The 19,607-nt window shown below is 50.5% G+C and overlaps 1 protein-coding gene across 1 annotated transcript in view; it reads left to right on the forward strand.

The window, feature by feature from the left end:
* Positions 1-1,929: 1,929 nt before the first annotated feature.
* Positions 1,930-19,607, forward strand: part of BRPF3 (bromodomain and PHD finger containing 3) — a 35,522-nt gene continuing 17,844 nt past the window's right edge. Inside the window, exons 1-8 of the mRNA XM_049890650.1 lie at positions 1,930-2,018; positions 5,548-7,024; positions 9,897-10,053; positions 12,520-12,651; positions 15,017-15,145; positions 15,446-15,758; positions 16,898-17,197; positions 19,034-19,540. Of these exons, the coding sequence (XP_049746607.1) occupies positions 5,574-7,024; positions 9,897-10,053; positions 12,520-12,651; positions 15,017-15,145; positions 15,446-15,758; positions 16,898-17,197; positions 19,034-19,540 (2,989 nt within the window). The 5' untranslated portion in view covers positions 1,930-2,018; positions 5,548-5,573. The remainder of the gene's footprint in view (positions 2,019-5,547; positions 7,025-9,896; positions 10,054-12,519; positions 12,652-15,016; positions 15,146-15,445; positions 15,759-16,897; positions 17,198-19,033; positions 19,541-19,607) is intronic.

The following is a 19,607-nucleotide window of genomic DNA, read 5'->3' on the forward strand; positions in this document are numbered from 1 at the left end:
AAGAATATGAAAGTCAGTATTGTTTCTGTTATGCTTTTTTTTTTTCCTTGACTAAAAGTAATTGCAATACTTTCTTGCCTCTGGGGCTTTCCTTTCCACAATTAATCATCTTTTCTTCCACACCTCCCCTCCAAATGATTATTCCCCCTAGCTGTAGAACACTCGACATTAATTCATACTATTTCATCCTCACAGCTTTCAAAACATTGCCGTGCCCTTGCTTAGCTCCACCAGTCACTCTCTTTTTTTTTTTTAAACTTGTTAATATAAGTATTTTTGCATCATCACCTTGCCAGTAGTTTCCAACATCTAATTGGAAAATTTCTTTGTAATACAAATTAGCTTTCTTACTTTTATCAGGCTTCGAAGTTCAAAATTCTACATATTTCAATTCTTTTGGACAAGGGACATCTACACATCAAAAGCAGCAGTAGGTTCAGTTTAAACGTTTGGAAGACAGTACTTGGATCCTAAGACTTTATCCTTCAACCTCGTGAGTCTAGAGTCTATGTCCTTGATCATCAGAACCAATCAAGAAATTGTGAGTCTCAACAGGCTACACTACCAGCGCGGGCAGAGAAAACGCTTTCAAAATATGTCATTCATTTTCACATTTAAAGGCAGCCTATGCATACATCCTTTAAAAACATCATTAAATATTGCTGCTTAAGACTTCAATCATATGAGGTAAGTGCTCCAATTTAAAGGCAGAGGGGGTTGCAAAGGAGTCCTTTTCTGAAATTTATTATGTTTTTTTTTTTTTTTATCAAGACAAAAGCCAGTTTGATTACATCTGAGTTTGAAGTTGCCATTTGTCAAGCATCTTTCAGAAAGCCTCCCAGTGCATTGAATTAACCGACTCCTAGTCTTTTTTTTTTTAGTCAAATCAGGTTTAAAAGGAGAGAATGCTTCCCATCCCTACAGTGACAAACGAGTTACCAGACGTCCTTAAACAGACTGTCAAACTTTTCTGTTTACTCTCCTTAAACACAGAAGGGAGAAGATGGCACACAATGAAAACTCAGGTCTGTTTCTTAAGAAGGATGGCTTGTGGGGAACAAGACGCTCACCTGCACACAACAAAGACGGGTCTTTCCCGGCTGTCCTCACTGGGGGGAGGGGATGGACATCGCAGGACCTTTGTCCTCGGGACCCGGGCGTGGGTAGGGGGGGCGACTTTCTGGGAGTAGTGCAGGCATCTGCACCCCATGAAACTACAGACGGTTTTGACTTCAATGATTCCCGTGGCTTAAGCTTTGGAAGGACTCTCCCGCTCGGAGAGGGTGTTTACTGTTCACAACCTCAGCCACCTCCCCCGCAGGGAGGGGGAGGCTGACCCCCCTCTTACAGAGTTAGGGATCCCAGTCTTTCCCAACCAAACCCGTATGTCCCCAGCTCTCTCGTCGGGCTCGCTCCGCGGCGGGCAGGGCCGGGGAGAGCCGGGGCCGCGACGAGTGCAGACCCGGTCTCCGCTCGGCGTACCCGCCGCGTCCGCACCGCCACCGTGAGGCCGAGCCGGGGACGGTGCCCCGTGGCGGCGGCGGTGGCGGCGGCGGCTTCGCGCTTCTCTCCGCGCCGCCCTGGCCGCCGTGGCGCCGGGCACGGGCGGGGGGATTTTTTCCCGTTTCCCCCTCTTTCGCGCTCAGGCTCCTTTGCAGCGGGAGAGCCCGCGGAGCCAGGGAGGGAGCGAGGGAAGGGGTGGAGGTGGCGGGGGGAGGCCGGAGGGGCGGATCCTGCCTGGGGGCTGATCCCTCCCTCCCCTCGGCCGGGCTCCGTGGCGGCAGCGGCGGCGGCGGCGGCGGCTCCATTCCCCCTCCTCCCCCGGGAGCGGCGGAGGCGGTGGTGGCGGCCGGGCCGGGGCCCCAGCGCGGGCCGGGCCGGGCGGGGGCACGGCGGAGGCCGCGGAGGCCGGCGCGGGAGGAGGCCGCGCTCCGCTCCCCGGGCTGCGCCGACCAGCTCAGCGGCCGGCCCGCCCGCGCCCAGGGGCCCCGAGCAGTGGGGCCGGGCCGGCGGCTGAGGTAATGGGGGCGACAGCGGGGCCAGCCAGAGCGGGGGCGGGGGCAGCGGGCCTTCGGGGACCAGGGACTGCACGGCGAGGGGGCGCCGGGAGAAGCGGGAGGTGTCCCCAGCGGGGTGGGGGCGGTGCGAGAGCTCTCCCAGGGCGCGGGGACGGCGGCGGGGAAGGAGAACGCGGGTGAGGGGAGAGCTAAGAAGCAGGGACCCCCTCCCGCAGCCGCCATCTTGTCTCCCCCCGGCTCTGGAAGCTGAGCCGCCGGGCCCCGCCCCCGCCCCGCTCTCCGATTGGCCAAACCAGAGGAGGGTCCCGCCCCCTGCTCGCTCCTTGGTCCCCCGGGTCCCCCTGACGGGCAGGTGCCGTGGCCAATAGGCTTTCTCCTTTCTGCCCCGCTCGTTCGCTGGCGCTCGCTTTCTCTGTCTGCGGATCGGACTCCGCGGCAGTCGGTCTCAGGCGAGCTGACCCCCTCCTTTCAGAGGAGGAGATGTTAATTCCCTCCTTTCTTCAGCCCCGAGGGGTCGGGATTCTTCTGGAAGAGGTGCCCCTTTAAAGGGGCAGGAGTCTCTGCTGGGGTCCTCCCTTGTCTCATGAGTACCTTGTGTGGGTGCAGGGGGTACAGTCTATTTGCAGAAACTCCCCGTTCCTCAGAGACCCAGGTGGGGTGAGCGAGTGGGTGCAAAGGGGGGTACCGAGAAGACCACTGGGGGTGGTTGGAGATTTTTTCTGGAGGTACGTATGTGGGAAGGGCTGTGAGGGATGAGAAAATACCGCCAAAAATCTCGGTCTAGACTGTAAGCGCCTTGAGGGAGAGACCTCATTTTCCTCAGCAGTAACACTTCTCCCTCCAGGGTTTGCCCCCCAGCGTCTAGAGGCTTGAGTTGAAAGGAAGAGGTGTCCACAGACAGTGCTTAGTTGAGAGATACTTGAGCTGCCCAGGGGGTAGCAGGTGGGGAGGAAGAAGATAGAGTGGCTTTAGTGAAAGGAGGGGCAGCAGTCTGCTCGATCTCTAAAATATTTATACGTTTGGAATTGTGGTAGATTTTCACACCTCCTAGTTTTAGTTTGGGGTAGGGTCTCCACGCCCTTGGTGGGGTAGCGGGGAGGAGGTGTGGGAGCAGTAAAGTAGGTCTGTTGGCCCCGGGTTGCCCTAGGATTTTGGCATTTTTAAGACATATGGTGACCAAGGTCCTCTGGAACCCAGACAGAATTGCTGTGATGATTCTGTTTCCTTTGGCTCTAACTGGGGTGTGTGCCTCCCTGGCACTGTTCCTTGGCCAAGATTTTTTTTTTTTTTTTTTGGTCTCGGACACACTTTGGGATTGGGAGGCCTTTTGAATAAGGGTGTTAATAAAATAGCAGTCCCTCATTTTACTAATGGAGTATGGAGGCACAAAAGGATTAAAAGACTCCAAGTCAAATAGGCCAAGCTTAGAACCTTGATTGCCCCAAGACCTCTCTTTGTACGGGACCATGGCATCTCTGTGGTGTTCTTACCTCCTAGTGAGATACACTGAGCAGATCAGAAGATCTGGGTTTGAATTGTAGTTTTATCACTTACTGTCGTTGGATTAGAGCCCTGGTGGCACAATGACTAAGTGCTCAGCTGCTAACTGAAAGGCCAGTGGTTCAAACCCACCAGCTGCTCCGGTGGTAGAAAAGACCTGGCAATGTGCTCCCATAAACATTGTAGCCTAAGAAACCCTATGGAACATTTCTACTCTGTCCTGTAGGGTCACTATGAGTTGTAATTGACTCAGCGCACACAACAACAGCAAGCAACACCCTTGGGTTGAGTGAAACCTTTGAGGTTCGTTTCTTCACTTGTAAAATGGAGATGACAATAACTTACTAATTCCAAAGCTGGTTAGGAAAGGACTTTGTAGTGTACAAAAGTGTGCTAAGTTATCGACAAGGTGATGAAGTCTGTTTGTCTCCTTGAAATTTCTTCCCTGTTCATATCCTTCGAAGTCTCTTCCCTTGCCTCGGGGCACCATATGCCCACAGGTCTTTCCTGGTAGTGATGGCAGCAGTAGCTGCTTATCACAAGTCCCGTGAACTCCCACAGAGAATGATGTGGGAAACTTCAGGGCTTTCCCTTTGCTGCACAAGGGTAGACTATTCATATGTATTTTAGGAGGGGGGGACTTTTGAGGTCACAGAGTGCATTGAGACTTCACCTCGGATACTGTCCTGATCACCTTGACCTTGAGTCCAGTGAGGGTCCTAGACAGGCCATTTACGACTTCAGAGATCTCTTGGGGCCACTCCCAGAGCTTCTGTTTGGAAATACAGCACCCAGTGCATCCTGGATGCTCCTTTTGCAGGGAAAACTGCAGATTGTAGTTTGAAGCCCTTAGACCACTTGTGATAGGTATCTCACAGATGACCCCTTTACCCCTGGGCATGGTCAAGGGATAGGGTTTCTGATAAGATTGGGGAAAAGCTGAAGGCCTATGAGTTTTTCATCCTCTAATGGGAGCCAATGTTCATATACAAAGCTAGGAAGTGGATGCTCATCTTGGGTTCTTCCTTTCTGAAGCCTCAACCAACCCTCCCTTCCCATAGTTAGTTGTTCCACAGCCTTATATACATCGTTGTTGTTGTCGTTAGCTGCCATTGAGTCAGCCCCTGACTCATGACTACCCCATGCACAATGGGGTTGGACCTATGTGATCCATAGATTTTCATTGGCTTACTTTCCCAGAAATAGATCACCTGGCCTTTCTTTGTAGTTCATCTTAGTCGAGAAGCTCTGGTGAAACCTCACCAGCATCATAGCAACACACAGGCCTCCAATGACAGACAGGTGGTAGCTGCGCTTGAAGTGCATTGGCTGGGAATCGAATCCGGGTCTCCTACACAGAAGGCAAGAATTATACCACTGAACCACCACTGCCCTCCGTGTACATCATTAGAACATTAGATTTCTCCTTGTCACGTTATAATGATCTGTTTACATCTCTTTCCCTCCAGTCACATGGCTCTCAGAGAGAGCAGGGATCGTGTGGAAGGCATCTATGCTAACCACTGTACCACCAGTGCAGGCAGGGATCATGTGCATATGATTTCTCCTCTCACTCAACAAATACTTGTTGAGTGCTTGTTGAGCCAAGGGCCATCCCAGGCACCTGGTATACAGCAGTGAACAAGACAGGCAAACATCCCTGATCTCATGGAGCTTACATTCGATTGGACGGAAGTAAACAATAAACACAATAAATAGGCAGATTACGTAGTACGACAGAAATTGGTGTTATAGGGAAAAATAAAGCAGGATGAAAGGTGAGTTGCTAGTGGGAGGGAGAGATTTGTAATTTTAAATAGAGTAGTTAGAGAAGGTGTCACTGAGAAATTATGTTTATGAGAAAACTTGAATTAGGTGAATGGGCAATCCATGTGGATGTCTGTGGAGCAGGTTGTTCAGACAGGGGAACAGCCAGTCCTCTTGGTGTCCAGTCGATCAGATGGAAGGGTGAATGGGTGCGTGCATGCATGAACATCCAGCTCACGGTCTCTTGGCCTTCTCTCCTTAGGCCTGTTCCCTTGGTTCCCAGGTGCCATGAGGAAGCCGCGCAGGAAGTCACGGCAGAATGCCGAGGGCCGGCGCTCCCCGTCCCCCTACAGTCTCAAGTGCTCACCTACCCGTGAGACCCTGACATATGCCCAGGCCCAGCGGATTGTCGAGGTAGACATTGATGGACGCCTGCATCGCATTAGCATCTATGACCCGCTCAAGATCATCACAGAGGATGAGCTGACTGCTCAGGATATCACCGAATGTAACAGTAACAAGGAAAACAGTGAGCAGCCCCAGTTCCCTGGCAAGTCCAAGAAACCCTCATCCAAAGGCAAGAAGAAGGAGTCCTGCTCCAAGCATGCATCCGGCACCTCCTTCAACCTCCCACAACCCAGCTTCCGCATGGTGGATTCAGCCAGCCAGCCAGAAGCACCCCCTCTGCCCGCAGCCTACTACCGCTACATTGAGAAGCCACCTGAAGACCTGGATGCAGAGGTAGAGTACGACATGGATGAGGAAGACCTTGCCTGGCTGGACATGGTGAATGAGAAGCGGCGGGTAGATGGGTACAGTTTGGTGTCAGCAGACACCTTCGAGCTGCTGGTGGACCGGCTTGAGAAAGAGTCATACCTGGAGAGTCGCACCAGTGGGGCCCAGCAGTCACTTATCGATGAAGACGCCTTCTGCTGCGTGTGCCTGGATGATGAATGCCACAATAGCAATGTCATTCTCTTCTGTGACATCTGCAACCTGGCTGTACATCAGGAGTGCTACGGTGTTCCCTACATCCCCGAGGGCCAGTGGCTTTGCCGCTGCTGCCTGCAGTCTCCCTCCCGGCCTGTGGATTGCGTCCTGTGCCCCAACAAGGGTGGTGCCTTCAAACAGACGAGCGACGGGCACTGGGCCCATGTGGTATGTGCCATCTGGATCCCTGAAGTCTGCTTCGCTAACACCGTGTTCCTGGAGCCCATCGAGGGCATTGACAACATCCCACCTGCCCGCTGGAAACTAACCTGCTATATCTGCAAGCAGAAGGGGCTGGGTGCAGCCATCCAGTGCCATAAAGTGAACTGCTACACGGCCTTCCATGTGACATGTGCACAGCGGGCTGGGCTCTTCATGAAGATTGAGCCCATGCGGGAGACCAGCCTCAATGGCACCATCTTCACAGTGCGCAAGACGGCCTACTGTGAGGCCCACTCACCGCCACGTGCCACCACTACCAGGAGAAAGGGCGACTCCCCTGGAGGCCTCAGTGAAGCTGGGGACGAAGAAGGACTAAAGGAGGGTGGTGGGGAAGAGGAAGAAGATGAGAAAGAGGTGGAGGAGCAGGAGGAGGAAGGCCAAGGTGGGGTGGGTGGCCCCCTTAAGGGAGTACCCAAGAAGAACAAGATGAGCTTGAAACAAAAGATCAAGAAGGAACCAGAAGAAGTGGGCCTGGACACACCCTCCAGTGCCCCAATGGTCACTGTACCACAGATCCCCTCCTACAGGTGAGCCTGCCCAGAAGGGCTCCCCAAGGACTGATGGCTTCTCTGACTGGCATTGGCCCTGGGCCAAATTTCCTCCCCCAAGCATGGTTGGTGGACATCTCTTCTCTTCTGTGCTCCCAAATTTGAACTTCTTCTTTAGACCCTGGGCTAGCCTGGCCCAGTTTGTGGTTTTGATTGTGCCCTCGGAGTAATATATTTCCTTTGATTTAAGGTGAAACAAAACACTTAGGCTTCTCAGAAACCTAGGTTACGGGATATCTAAGGTAGCACTGTTCAACAGGGGCACTAGTGGCATCTTGAACAGGATAATTCTTCATCGTTAGGGACTGTGCTGTGCATTTCTAGATGTTTAGCATTCCTCTTCATTGTACAGGCCAGTTGCATCCCCTTCCCCATTTCCTAGTCTTGGTGACAACCTCACATGGTCTTCACATGTTTCCAAAAACCCCTAGGGGGATGGAACTAGTCCCAGTTGACAACCGCTGCTTCACGGGGGTCAGTGTGGGGACCTGCTGTCCAGAAAGCTCTGTCCTGGGTATGCTGAGGATTTTGTGGGGGATGGGGAGGGAGTAGGGCATGCTATTTCTCTTCTTGAGAAGCTTGAGGATCACTCTTTAGCTGTGTAATTAAGCCACCTGGGCCCCCATTGAGACCACTGTACGTGAGTTAAACCATCAGAAAGGTAACTGGAGCTATTGGAGGGACTGGAGCTTGGAAGAGAGGCAAGAGACGGAAACGTTCCCAGTGAAGGCTCATCTTAAGGGTGATGATGCTCATAAAAAGTACACGGTGTTAGAGAAGAAGGAATCTTGGTGATTATTCATCTAATGTAGTCCTTGCACCTTCTCCCACACCCCCAGATGAAGAAACTGCGGCCACGGGAGGTAAAGTTGTTCACTGCTTTATTCACTCAACGAGTTGTTTATTGAGCACTTACTGTATGTCAAGTCCTGTTCTAAAGGCTGAGACCTGGTGGAAAGCGACAGACCCTGGACTACAGTCTGGGGTGCAAGACGCTTTGAGTTCTGTTTCTGCTGTCTTTCTCTATTGGTGAAAGAGGTGGGAAGAAAGGAGTACTGGAAGGTAGTGGGGAATGAGGGGAATAGGCAACCAGACTTGCCAGGCCGGGGAGGAGACAGAAGAGTGGAGAAGATCCATGAAATGAGTTAGAATTTCAGTGACTTGAAATTTGTCTTCTAGTCACAGAACTGTTCTAGGCTACCCTCTCTCCTGAGGAGAGTGGGCCGATGCTTAGTACGGTGATCGTGCCCAGTGGCTAGGCTTTTTGGTTGTTATGTCTGCTTTTCTATGTGCTTCTCACAGGGGCCAGCATAGCATGCTGGCTAAGAGCCAGACAGACCTGGGTTTGAATCCTGTTTCCATTTCTCATTACCTGTACACCTTCGACCACTTACCCTCTCTGAATCTTTTTCCATTTGTTTGTAAATGAACCTACCACATAGGGCTATTGTAAGAAATAAATGAGAAACAGAAGTAAAGCACTTAGCACAGTGCCTGGCAAATAGTAAGCGCTCAATAAATGGTGACTACTGCTGCTGCTGCTATTTTTTTTATTATTCTTTTCCCTACCTGCACAAATGCTGTTGGGGCCCTCCATGGCCAAGAGGTTGTAGAGGGTGGGGGCTGCCTGCATCTGGACACGTGTGCTTGGCATGGGTCTTGGTGGGGAATCTGTCCTTTGGGAAGAGGCCTAGGCCTAGGCCTAGGCCTTGATTTTGTAAGCTCGGCTTTGGGGCAGGAATGTCTGACTGTGGAGAGGAGCCAAGCCTAGCGGATCAAATCTAGCCCAACATGCCCATCCTTCTTAGGCTTCACTTTCTTGGTTAGCCATGCTTATCTCCCTTCCCGTGGTGGAGTAGGATGAAGTGAAAAGGTGGAGGGAATATCACAGGAGCACTGAAGCTTTGTTTACCCTGTGGATAACCATTTTTGGGGTGCAACATGATACGGTAGAGAGATCCTGGATTCACATCCTACTCACTCCACTATCTTATTAACTGCATTACTTTGACAATTTTTTCAGCCTCTGTTCCCAGGCTACCTTTCCACCTTTTGTAACTTGGGAATAATGTTGCCACCTTGCGTATGGGTGTTAGGGTAGAGATATAAGTTTTCATTCATCTCCTCCCTACTTTCTTCTCTTCCCCCAGGTGTTACTGGCTTAAGCCCTGACCTTAAGCTGTGAACTTCTCTTTAAGGTGTTTTAGTGAGTCACATTTTTAGATTCTTCTCTTAAATCTTCAGATCCAATTTTTTTTTTTTTTTCATGTGGTTCAGTCACAGGCTGCTGAGATTTTTTATGGGAAAACCAGTGGTCAGATGACTACAAGGGGTTACATTTGAGCTCAAAAAACAGTAGACTGATGCACTCCCAGTGACTTTCCTTCCAGCCCCATTGTGGACTACCCCCTGGTCTGGAGGCCCCCTTAGCCGTAGGGGTCAGGAAATAGTGACCACATTGCCCGTAGCTTACTCAAGTTCCTGTTCCCTTGGGCTGCCTTTTTCAAGAAGGGGGTTGGTGCACTGGGGCCGCAGGCCTGTTTCTTAACCAGTGTGTGGCACTAAGGACTCAAGGACCACTGGAAATGGGGTTTCTGGGAAGGGTTCTTTTTTGGAGGATCAGGACGCAAGGCAGGAAGTAGAAAAGCAAGTGAAATAACCTCATGCTGAATCTGAGCTGCTTAACCTTGCTGTCTTTTCCTAGCCTTTCTCTGAGGTGAGGCATCTGGCCACTTTATTCTTTCCTCCTCTGTATGGTTCAGAAATGAACCAGGGTCTGAATAGGATGCATGGGCTCTAATCTGGGCTGCCCACTGACCCTCTCTTTCACTTCCTTGTGCTTCTACTCAAGGTTGAACAAGATCTGTAGTGGTCTCTCCTTTCAGAGGAAAACCCAGTTCATGCAGCGGCTTCACAACTACTGGCTGTTGAAGCGGCAGGCACGGAATGGTGTCCCCCTCATCCGGCGCCTGCACTCCCACCTGCAGTCCCAAAGAAACGCTGAGCAGGTAGGTAAAGTGGTGATGTGAGGGGTGGGTAGGGAGACGGAGAGTGAAGGACAAGGAGAGATGGTTGGGGTACGGCTGGCCTACCTCCCTGAATCCTCCAAGGAGCCTTTGCCTGTAGGGATCACCCCTCCAGGCAGTCTATCCCAGGAATGACCTCCAGCCCTGTAGATTGCCTGTTGGTGCTGTGGCTGCTGAGGGACTCTTCGGAGACCTTCACACTAGACATCCTTCTGGATGAGAGAGGCACGACTTTAGAGCAAATTGTAGGGAGAGTAGAGGGAAAGCCCAACTTGCCACATACGCTGGGGAAAAGGGAAAACCCTCTAGATGTGGCAGAAAGAGAGACAAAGTAGGCTGAGTCAGAGCCAGGGCTGTCATTGTGTGAATTAGAAAAAGGCGCCCTTTCCTCAAGACATTACACTGCCACCTGCCAGAAAATGTTTCATACTAAGCATATAAACTTGCAATCTAAGTTGTAGTTCACTGCTTGCACAATTGTGGTAGCCTCGTGGGGAGCTAAGAAGGATGTACATCCAGCCCTTAGCAACTAGGGTTGCTAAATGGTGTTTTCTAAAATGTTAGAGGCCTCCTGAGGGACTTTATTTCCCTTCAGTATTTAACATCTTTTTTTTTTAGTTCTCTCTCCCTCTTCTCTTGCTCTGTTACTTCCATCTTTAAACATTTCCAACACCACTGCACCAGAGTTGACGCGAGCCTTTACTTGACTCTGATGAGCCTGGAGTTGTGACTGATTTCACTTTTGCCTTTTGCAACTAACCTCTTGAAGTACATGCCTATATGTGGTCCTTCCTTGAAACTTTTTGTCCTTCTGCTCCCTCGAAGCCACCCCTAGAACATCATCAGCCTCCTCTCAGCCCGGCAAGCCTTTGCCCAGATTCTCACCTTATTGGCTGTTGGGCTGCATTTGACACCACAGATCACCTTGTCTAAAAGCTGCTCTGTGACACCATTTTCTACTCTTCTACCCTACCGGCTGCACCATGCGCTGACCCCATTCCTTAATGGCTGACATGCCCGGCGGTCCCACTGCCTGCCCATTTACTTGGAGAGCTCATCCACACTCGTAGGTTTAAATAACTGTGTGGCAGCAGCCCCAGAATTTTTGTCCTCACCCCGTTTTCTGCACTCAGTCTCTCTGGGACACTTCTACTGGATGTTATAATACAAAAATATTGGAAATGGAATTTGCTATCTTCCTTCCTCTCCATAAACTTACTTCCCCATTATTGTCATGGAAAGTTCTCTCTCCTGGGCTCATATATTCCCCACTTTGGAGCTACTTTTGATTTCTCTCTCCATAATGGGCCACTATTAATTACCCCCTAAGCTGTTTTGGGGGATTTATCAATATATGGCCCTTTATTCCCGAAAGCCCTATGGAGTATAGTTCTCCTCTGATACACACGGGGTCATCATGAATTGGAATTGACTCAACAGCAACAGGTTTGGTTTTTTGGTTTTATTTCCATTCAACAGCTACCCTGCTCTACCCATGTCGCCTCATTTTAGCGGTAGCTTTCTGGGTGGTCTGCAGTCTCTAATTCTTCCTTTGCCATAGTCTTACACACCATTTTCCACCATGCCACTTCCTTTTCCAGAATATACTCTCCCTCCCCAGGCAGGCCAAGTCTAGGCTCTTTTCCCTGTCATTTGAGGTTTCTTGTCAGCTGGATCCTAGACTGGCCTTCCTTGGCTTTTGTGGTTTTCTAGCTTTTCTGGTCAGTGATTTTGCTCACCAAGCAAAGAAGCATCATCTCTGCCTCCACACCTCTGCCCATGTGGTCCTGTCTGGTCCAGAAGAGGCCTTCCTTACTGCTTTGGCCATCCCTTTCCCTCACTGTGAAACCTGAGTAGAACTGCTCCCCCTAAAGGGCTTCCCAGGCAAACACCACCCATTCAAATTCTCGTATTTTATATACCCTCAACAGATTTCGTTGTCTTCACGCTAATATGCTTTTGTGCTTCAAAACCTGGGTCTCCTCCTTCCCCCAGATACACCATAACCTCTTCCAGGACAGAAATCAAATTTATTGCAGTTGTTTTACCAAAGTACTCTCCAGCCACTTAGTACAGGCCAACCGTAACAGTAAGAACCTCATTTTGTTTTTGTAGCCCTAGGCTGAAATTCTTTCCACCCTTGAGGTATCTATTAGTTTCCTTCTGAAATTCTTTCTAGGCCCGATGGGCACAGATGCCGTCTGGTGTCCCCAGGGGTAGGGGGAGCAGTCCCAGTTCCCATTCCAGCTGTGGTTATCGTGGGGCAGTGAAGAGACATCGTCATGAGGCTGGGGAAGTGCAGGAGCAAGGCACCCGGGTGGAGGGAGGGTGGAGAGGCTGTGGGAAGGTGGGCAGTTGAGGAAGGAGATGAGTTCTTACCTGCTGAGGGCACGTGAGGCTTGGGCAGGAAGGAGGCCTCCAGCTCCTCCTTCCCTGGCTCTCCTGCAGCGAGAGCAAGATGAGAAGACAAGTGCAGTGAAGGAGGAGCTGAAATACTGGCAGAAGCTCCGGCACGACTTGGAGCGGGCGCGGCTGCTGATTGAGCTAATTCGGAAGAGAGAGAAACTCAAGCGGGAGCAGGTAAGGAGGACCCCAGCCCAAGGGCTCTTGTTCAAGGTCTCTTTCTCCCATTGTCTGTGTGGCATGGGGAGAGCCAGGATCACCCACCAGGTGTCAGCTTTCTTCCCCCGCTTCCTGCCCAGCCCTGTGGGCTCTACAGTTTGCCTACTCTGCATTGGGTGTGGTGCTGTTGACAGCTCTCACCTTTTGGGTGTAAGCTTCTGGTGGCACCAAGCATAAACCTAATCTTACACGCCTGGAGTCGTCCCTGGAGTTTCTGATTCATAGTTGAGCTTGGCCATGAGTACTTTGAGAAGTTCCTTGGACCATTCTGACAGACATCACCTATTGAGAACCTCTGGCCTGTGAGCTTCTAAGGATTCTTTCCTCCATAATGGACCACAGTTAATTATACCCTAAACTTTTTGGGGGGATTTATCAATGTATGGCCCTTTATTTCCAAAAGCCCTATGGAGCATAGCTCTGCTTTGGTATACTTGGGGTTGTCATGAATTGCAATCGATTCAGTGGCAATGGGTTTGGTTTTTTTGGCATTATTTCCATTTTACAGATTCCCTGCTTACCCATGTCTATTAATTTCCATCTGAAATTCTTTCAGAATTTCTCAGTAGGCCCTTAAACACTTAGGGTATTGAGTAATTTAAAATTTCTACCCTCCGTTCAGAGAGATTCTAAGCCCCTAAGAGCAGGAAGTGTTGGGATAGTTTAACATAGGGCCTGGGAGCATGGCCTATTACACCAGCCTGCCGGGGCTTAAATCTTAGCTCTGCCACTTACTACGTATGTGACATGGGACAAGTTACTTAATCTCTTTATACCTCAGTTTCCTCATCTATAAAATGAGGACCATAATAGAACCTATATCATGGGGTTATTGTAGGATTAGATGACTTCATATATGTAAAGAGCTTATAATACTGCCTCACATATTGTAGGGGCTACCTAAGTGTTAGCTACTCTTATCATCATCATTGATACCCATTGCCTCCTTGAAGTGTCTACATCAGTGCTCTGCACATGGCAGAGAACAAATACTAGTAACTGAATGGATGAAAAGGCAAACCTGTTCTTTCTGGTCCAGGAGTAGCAACTGTTACTCCCATGCTTCAGAGACCTGGTTAACAGTGCTGCTTTTTCTCTTTCTCCAAATCTCATTTTGCTGTTCAGCCCCAGCATGAGCCCTTCTCTAGCAGGCCCATAGCCTGAGTTTCCACCTCTGAGCCTGGACAGCTCTCACCATACTTTGTGTGGGTGGCCATGGAGGACTTCATAGGACCTTCCCCACAGGTTCAGACTGTGTGCCATCCCAGGTCTGGCCCCGCAGCTGAGCCTTTTCCTGCCTGTGGCTCAGAGAAACGAGAAGGAGAAGGAAGTCACCATCCCCGGAAGCAGGCAGGCCTGTTTGATGGAGCCGAGGCAGGAACTTTTCATGGTCCAGTTCATGGCTTCCCAACCATTTCACATTAGGGCACACGTAGAAAGTAACATTTGTACAGCATGCTGGTGGAAATAAATGAGGCTGCGTGCCACCCGAGGTGGTAAGCCTAGAGGCTATAGTCACCCCACACCGAGCCAGACATACCAAAGGCCGATAGGATATCGCAGCACCCCGGATGGGAAATTCTGGTCCAAGGCACGTTGCATATTATCACTGTGCTCTTTGGTGTCACTCAGATCTGGGTTCAAATTGTGGCTCTGTTCTTTTCTAGCTAAGTGACCTTGGGTTGGTGACTCCTCACCATAATCTCTAAACCTCATAGTCCTTGTCTGTAAAATGGGAATCGTAAGAGTTTCTTCTTCAAGGTCATTGTGATGATTAACTGAAGTAATGTTAAGTCAGGAGGCAGGAGAGCATAGTGGTCAACAGCACACACTGTGGAAGCAGACTTGTCTGGGACTGAATCCCAGCTCTGCCTCTTTTTAGCTGTGTGGCTGTGGGTCAGTTGCTTAGTCTCTTTGTGCCTCAGTTTTATCTTTGTAAATACCTTATCTATACCTGCCTCATAGTTGTTGTGAGGATCAAATTAATTAGTAATACATAAAAGGCTTAAAACATACCTGATAGGACTGTAAAAGTGCTAATAATAATGAATAAAATAATAATTATATAATAATGTGTTAATAAAATTATTATCATTACTGCAAGTTTTGGTGTGGTGCTTGATACATACGAAATACTCACAAAATTGTAGCTGTGGGTATCACTATTCCTAGGCTAAGGGCCGAATGATAGACAGCTCCTCGCATCCTGGTCAGATTAATATCCCGAGAAAATCGGTTGTATGTGATGGGTGAAAGTTATCAAGAAAAAGTTTCAGTGCCTCCTTGCAGGGGTGTCCTGACCTCTCCCCACCTCCCCCGACAGGTTAAGGTTCAGCAGGCAGCCATGGAGCTGGAACTGATGCCGTTCAACGTCCTGCTGAGGACAACGCTGGACCTGCTGCAGGAGAAGGATCCTGCACACATCTTCGCTGAGCCAGTCAACCTGAGTGAGGCAAGTTCTTCCCCATTTCCTGAGCAGTGAATGCCTTCTGAACTGAAAACAGGTTCTGAGTAGGCCAGGAGGGGGTTGGGCCACAGAGTGTACACACCTGGGGGGTCTGCCAAGGCTAGGAGACCCATGGTGAGGGGTTAGTGCCCCACGGAGCATGCTAGGGTGGGCCAGGCCCCTGGGACTTTGAGTAGGCCTGACATGACCAAACCAGAAAACGGGGAGGCCAAGAGTGCCGGTGAAGGGTATGCCCCATTTGGCTAGTAAATGGTTGTTGTAATTGTACAGGTTTTATATGTTTAGGTTCCAGATTACCTGGAATTCATATCCAAGCCAATGGATTTTTCTACTATGAGGCGGAAGCTGGAGTCCCACCTGTACCGCACCTTGGAGGAGTTTGAGGAGGACTTTAACCTTATAGTTACCAACTGCATGAAGTATAATGCTAAAGACACAATTTTCCACCGAGCAGCTGTCCGCCTGCGGGACCTAGGAGGGGCCATCCTGCGGCACGCCCGGCGGCAGGCAGAGAACATCGGCTATGACCCCGAAAGGGGCACCCATCTGCCCGAGTCACCCAAATTGGAGGACTTTTACCGCTTCTCCTGGGAAGACGGTGAGAAGCCTGGATGGGTGGGGTGGAGAGGGGCCAGGAGGAGGCACAGGCACAGAGCCAGGGATCAGGGTGGGTCTTAGGGCTATTGGGCAGACTTCAGGAGCAAAGCTGGGGGTAGGCACAGCTTAAACTATCGCACTTTAGCACTTGTTGAATGGTTGGGAAGGGGAATCAGGTGCCAGTCTGTTTGAAACAGAGCTTTGAACTGGTTTGTTCCAGTTTGAACCCCTGTTGAGAATTTGCCTTTCCATCCCAGATATAAGGAGCCCTGGCTGACAGTGGTTAAAGCAGTCGACCGCTAACCAAAAGGTCGGCGGTTTGAAACCACCAGCGGCTCTGTAGGAGAAAGATGTGGCAGTCTGCTATAGAGATTTATAGGCTTAGAAACCCTCTGGGGTCGCTATGAGTTGTAATTAACTCGGTGGCAGTGGGTTTGGTATCCCAGATACGCTGAATCAGGATCTACATTTTAACAAGATCCCCAGGTGATTCTTACGTATAATAAATTTGGAGAACCACCGCTCCACTAGTGGTTCACAGAACTGGTCCCTCACCAGCAGCCTTAGCATGGCCTGGGAACTTGTTAGAAATGCAAATTCTCAGCAGGGTTTTGAACCAGAATGAATCAGTTCAAAGCCCTGGTTTGAAAAGTTAAAGCCTCACCTGGGGTCTTCCTCTCCCGGACCCCCTCTGTGAGGCATTGGAGCACAGGACAGGGGGGTGCTATGCTGGCCTGTGTCTGTCTGGCTCCTTCAGAAGAGTGCAGGTCAAGGACCAGAAAAAAGGAATTGCCTCCGATCCCCGTGCTCTGCCTGCCCCTGCTCTCTGCTTCTCAATGGCAGCAGCCAAACAGTCACTAAGGCTAGGGGATGCCAAGCCGCCTCGTGCCTGCTCCACGGAGCCCGTAATTGTGACTGTGAACTGCTTCCTGCAGATGTTTCCCAGATTCTGACCTTGTCCCTGTGGTTGCCCTCCGGGCAGCGGTGTTACCAGGGCCAAGGTCCCACAGTGACGCTGCTGGAAGCCGCTGGCCCAGGCATTCCAGGAGAATATTTTGCATCCGGAGGACTCGACCCCTTCCCCTTGCCTGGGACTGGGCAGGTCCTTCAGCCCCTTCTGTCCTCCCTTCTCCCTGGCAGTGGACAACATCCTCATCCCAGAGAACCGGGCCCATTTGTCCTCGGAGGTACAGCTGAAGGAGCTGCTGGAGAAACTGGACCTGGTGAGTGCCATGCGGTCTAGTGGGGCCCGGACCCGCCGTGTCCGCCTGCTGCACCGGGAAATCAACGCCCTCCGGCAGAAGCTGGCACAGCCACCACCACCGCTGCCATCACTGAACAAGACTATGCCCAATGGGGAGCTGCCAGCAGGGCCCCGGGGGGATGCCGCCATGCTGGAGCAGGCCCTGCAGGAAGAGGCAGAAGACGATGGGGACAGAGGTGAGAGAGAGTCACGAACAGGCAGGGTGCTGGGAGGAGTGAGGCGTTAAGGGCCAACCTGAATCCAAATGGGAGCATCCTTCCACCATTTTAGGTTCTGACCCTTTGGGCAAGCAAAAGCCCTTGGGAGGGGTAATACTTCAGTGTATATCCAGGGATGATATTCAAAATATTTAATAATCATTAGAGGCTAAACATTTATCAATCAGAATAGATATTAGCTGTTGTATTGGAGGATTCCCTGAGGTGTGTAAATGGTTAACACTTTCAACTGCTACCAAAAGGTTGGGGGTTTGGGTCTACCTAGAGGTGCCATGGAAGAAAGGCCTGGCAATCTATTTCCCAAAAGTCAGCTATTGAAAACTCTATGGAGCACAGTTCTGCTCTGATATACATAGGGTCCCCATAAGTCAGAGTTGACTCCGCGGCAACTTGTTTTGGTTGTATTGGAGTGGGCTCCCGAGGGTCCCTGATGTGGATGTTTAGTTGCTGGATTATGAGAATGTTCAAGGAGTCTCAGGTGCTGGGGGCCAGCAGTTGTTTACTAACTAGTAAAGAATTATTTCAATATTTTGCACCTGTTGTGGCCATAATGTGCATATTAGTTAAATATCAGCCTGCTTTATACCATCTTGTAGAAAGGCTCTTGGAGCAGCTTTTGTGGGGTGTAGGGGGATAGCAGAGAAGGGTGGCCTGGGATCTTAAGCTGCTTCATAGTTTGGACCCTGGCTGCCTGAGTCTGCAGGCCCATTCCAAGAAGAAAGGCCAGACTGCAAAAGATAGCTGGGTAAGTGGTCGTGTCAGAGACCCAGGGGCCTTATGAGCTGAGCTGCTTCCAGCTTTAACCCACTCATTGAGGACAGAATTACCTCTCTCATACCTGCCCTTGGGTCTGAGCGTGCGGCTTGGGAGGGCCTGTCATCTACACAGTCCAAAAGATTGGGAGTTATCTCCAGAGGTTAGGGGTCCAAATAGCCCATTTATTTTTGGCTGACAGAGAAAGGAAAAATGGTTAAGAGATTGCACTTGGCATTGGAGGACTTTGAGTGCACTGTGATCCTCTTGGCCTCCCACATGGCGGCCAGCATACCACCTGTATTCCCACCCCTGGACCCTGGCAGTGCAAAGTCATGCCCAGTGGACTGGCTGCAACAGCATCATCCAGAGGGTTTAGAAAAAAAAGCTCTAGGCCTCACCTCACAGAGATTCAGACTTGGGAGGTCTGGGCTGTGGTTTGGAAGCCTCTATTTCTGAAAGTTCCAAGGTGGTAGGCAAGCGGACATGTCTGAAAATCACTGTTTTAACTTACTTGGCCTCAGTTTTCCACATTTGTAAACTTACTCATTCTGCCTTCCCCACTTGCTGTCACTTGGATGATGTGAGACGAAATAGATGGACAAATGAAAAAACTCATAAGTCTAATGAGAGTTGCAGACCCGTACTCTGCAAAGCTGAGCCTGAGCTAAGTATTGATAAAGCAGGTGCCTTTCTTGGATGTAGAGCAATGGTTTGCAACCTTTACTGCATTAGACTTATTTGGAGAGCTTTTAAAAAAATACCCCTCCCTTTGAGATTTGGTTCCACTTAGTCTGTGATGAGGCCTAGGCACTGGAATTTTTTAAAAGCTTCCTAGGCGATTCTAATGGTCAGAGTTGAGAACTACTGATGAGGTGGAACTTAGTCCTACTTGTCTTCACCTCAGGCCCTAGACCTGGAACATATCTCAAGCCTTATGACAGCCTATGCGTTTAGTCCTTGGTTTTCAGTGTCGGTATCTGATTTGTAGGGGCAGACTCTTTCTAAAATGTTCAAGCAGGTTCTCTTTTTCTCTAACAGATGACTCCAAACTTCCTCCCCCACCAACCCTGGAACCCACTGGGCCTGCACCGTCCTTGTCTGAGCAGGAATCTCCCCCAGACCCCCCTACTCTGAAACCCATCAATGATAGCAAACCTCCAAGCCGGTTCCTAAAGCCCAGAAAGGTGGAAGAAGATGAGCTCTTGGAAAAATCACCTCTGCAGCTAGGGAGCGAGCCCTTGCAACGCCTGCTTAGTGACAATGGCCTCAACAGACTGTCCATCACGGCCCCCGACACCCCCTCTGGTGCCCCACTCAGTGGCGTGGGCCGCCGTACATCAGTCCTCTTCAAAAAGGCCAAGAATGGGGTCAAGCTGCAGAGAAGCCCAGACAGGGCCCTGGAGAATGGCGAGGACCATGGTGTGGTGGGTTCTCCTGCCTCTCCCGCCAGCACTGAGGATGAGCGGCACTCTCGGAAGCGGCCACGGAGTAGGAGCTGTAGTGACAGCGAAGGGGAAAGGTCCCCCCAGCAGGAGGAAGAGACAGGTGACCCCACCTGCAACTTCTCTAGCTGCTTCTCATCTGCTTCCTGCTTTGCCTTGCCCATCAGCAC

This window comes from Elephas maximus, chromosome 1 (assembly GCF_024166365.1).
Source record: "Elephas maximus indicus isolate mEleMax1 chromosome 1, mEleMax1 primary haplotype, whole genome shotgun sequence".
Classification (NCBI taxonomy): Eukaryota; Metazoa; Chordata; class Mammalia; order Proboscidea; family Elephantidae; genus Elephas; species Elephas maximus.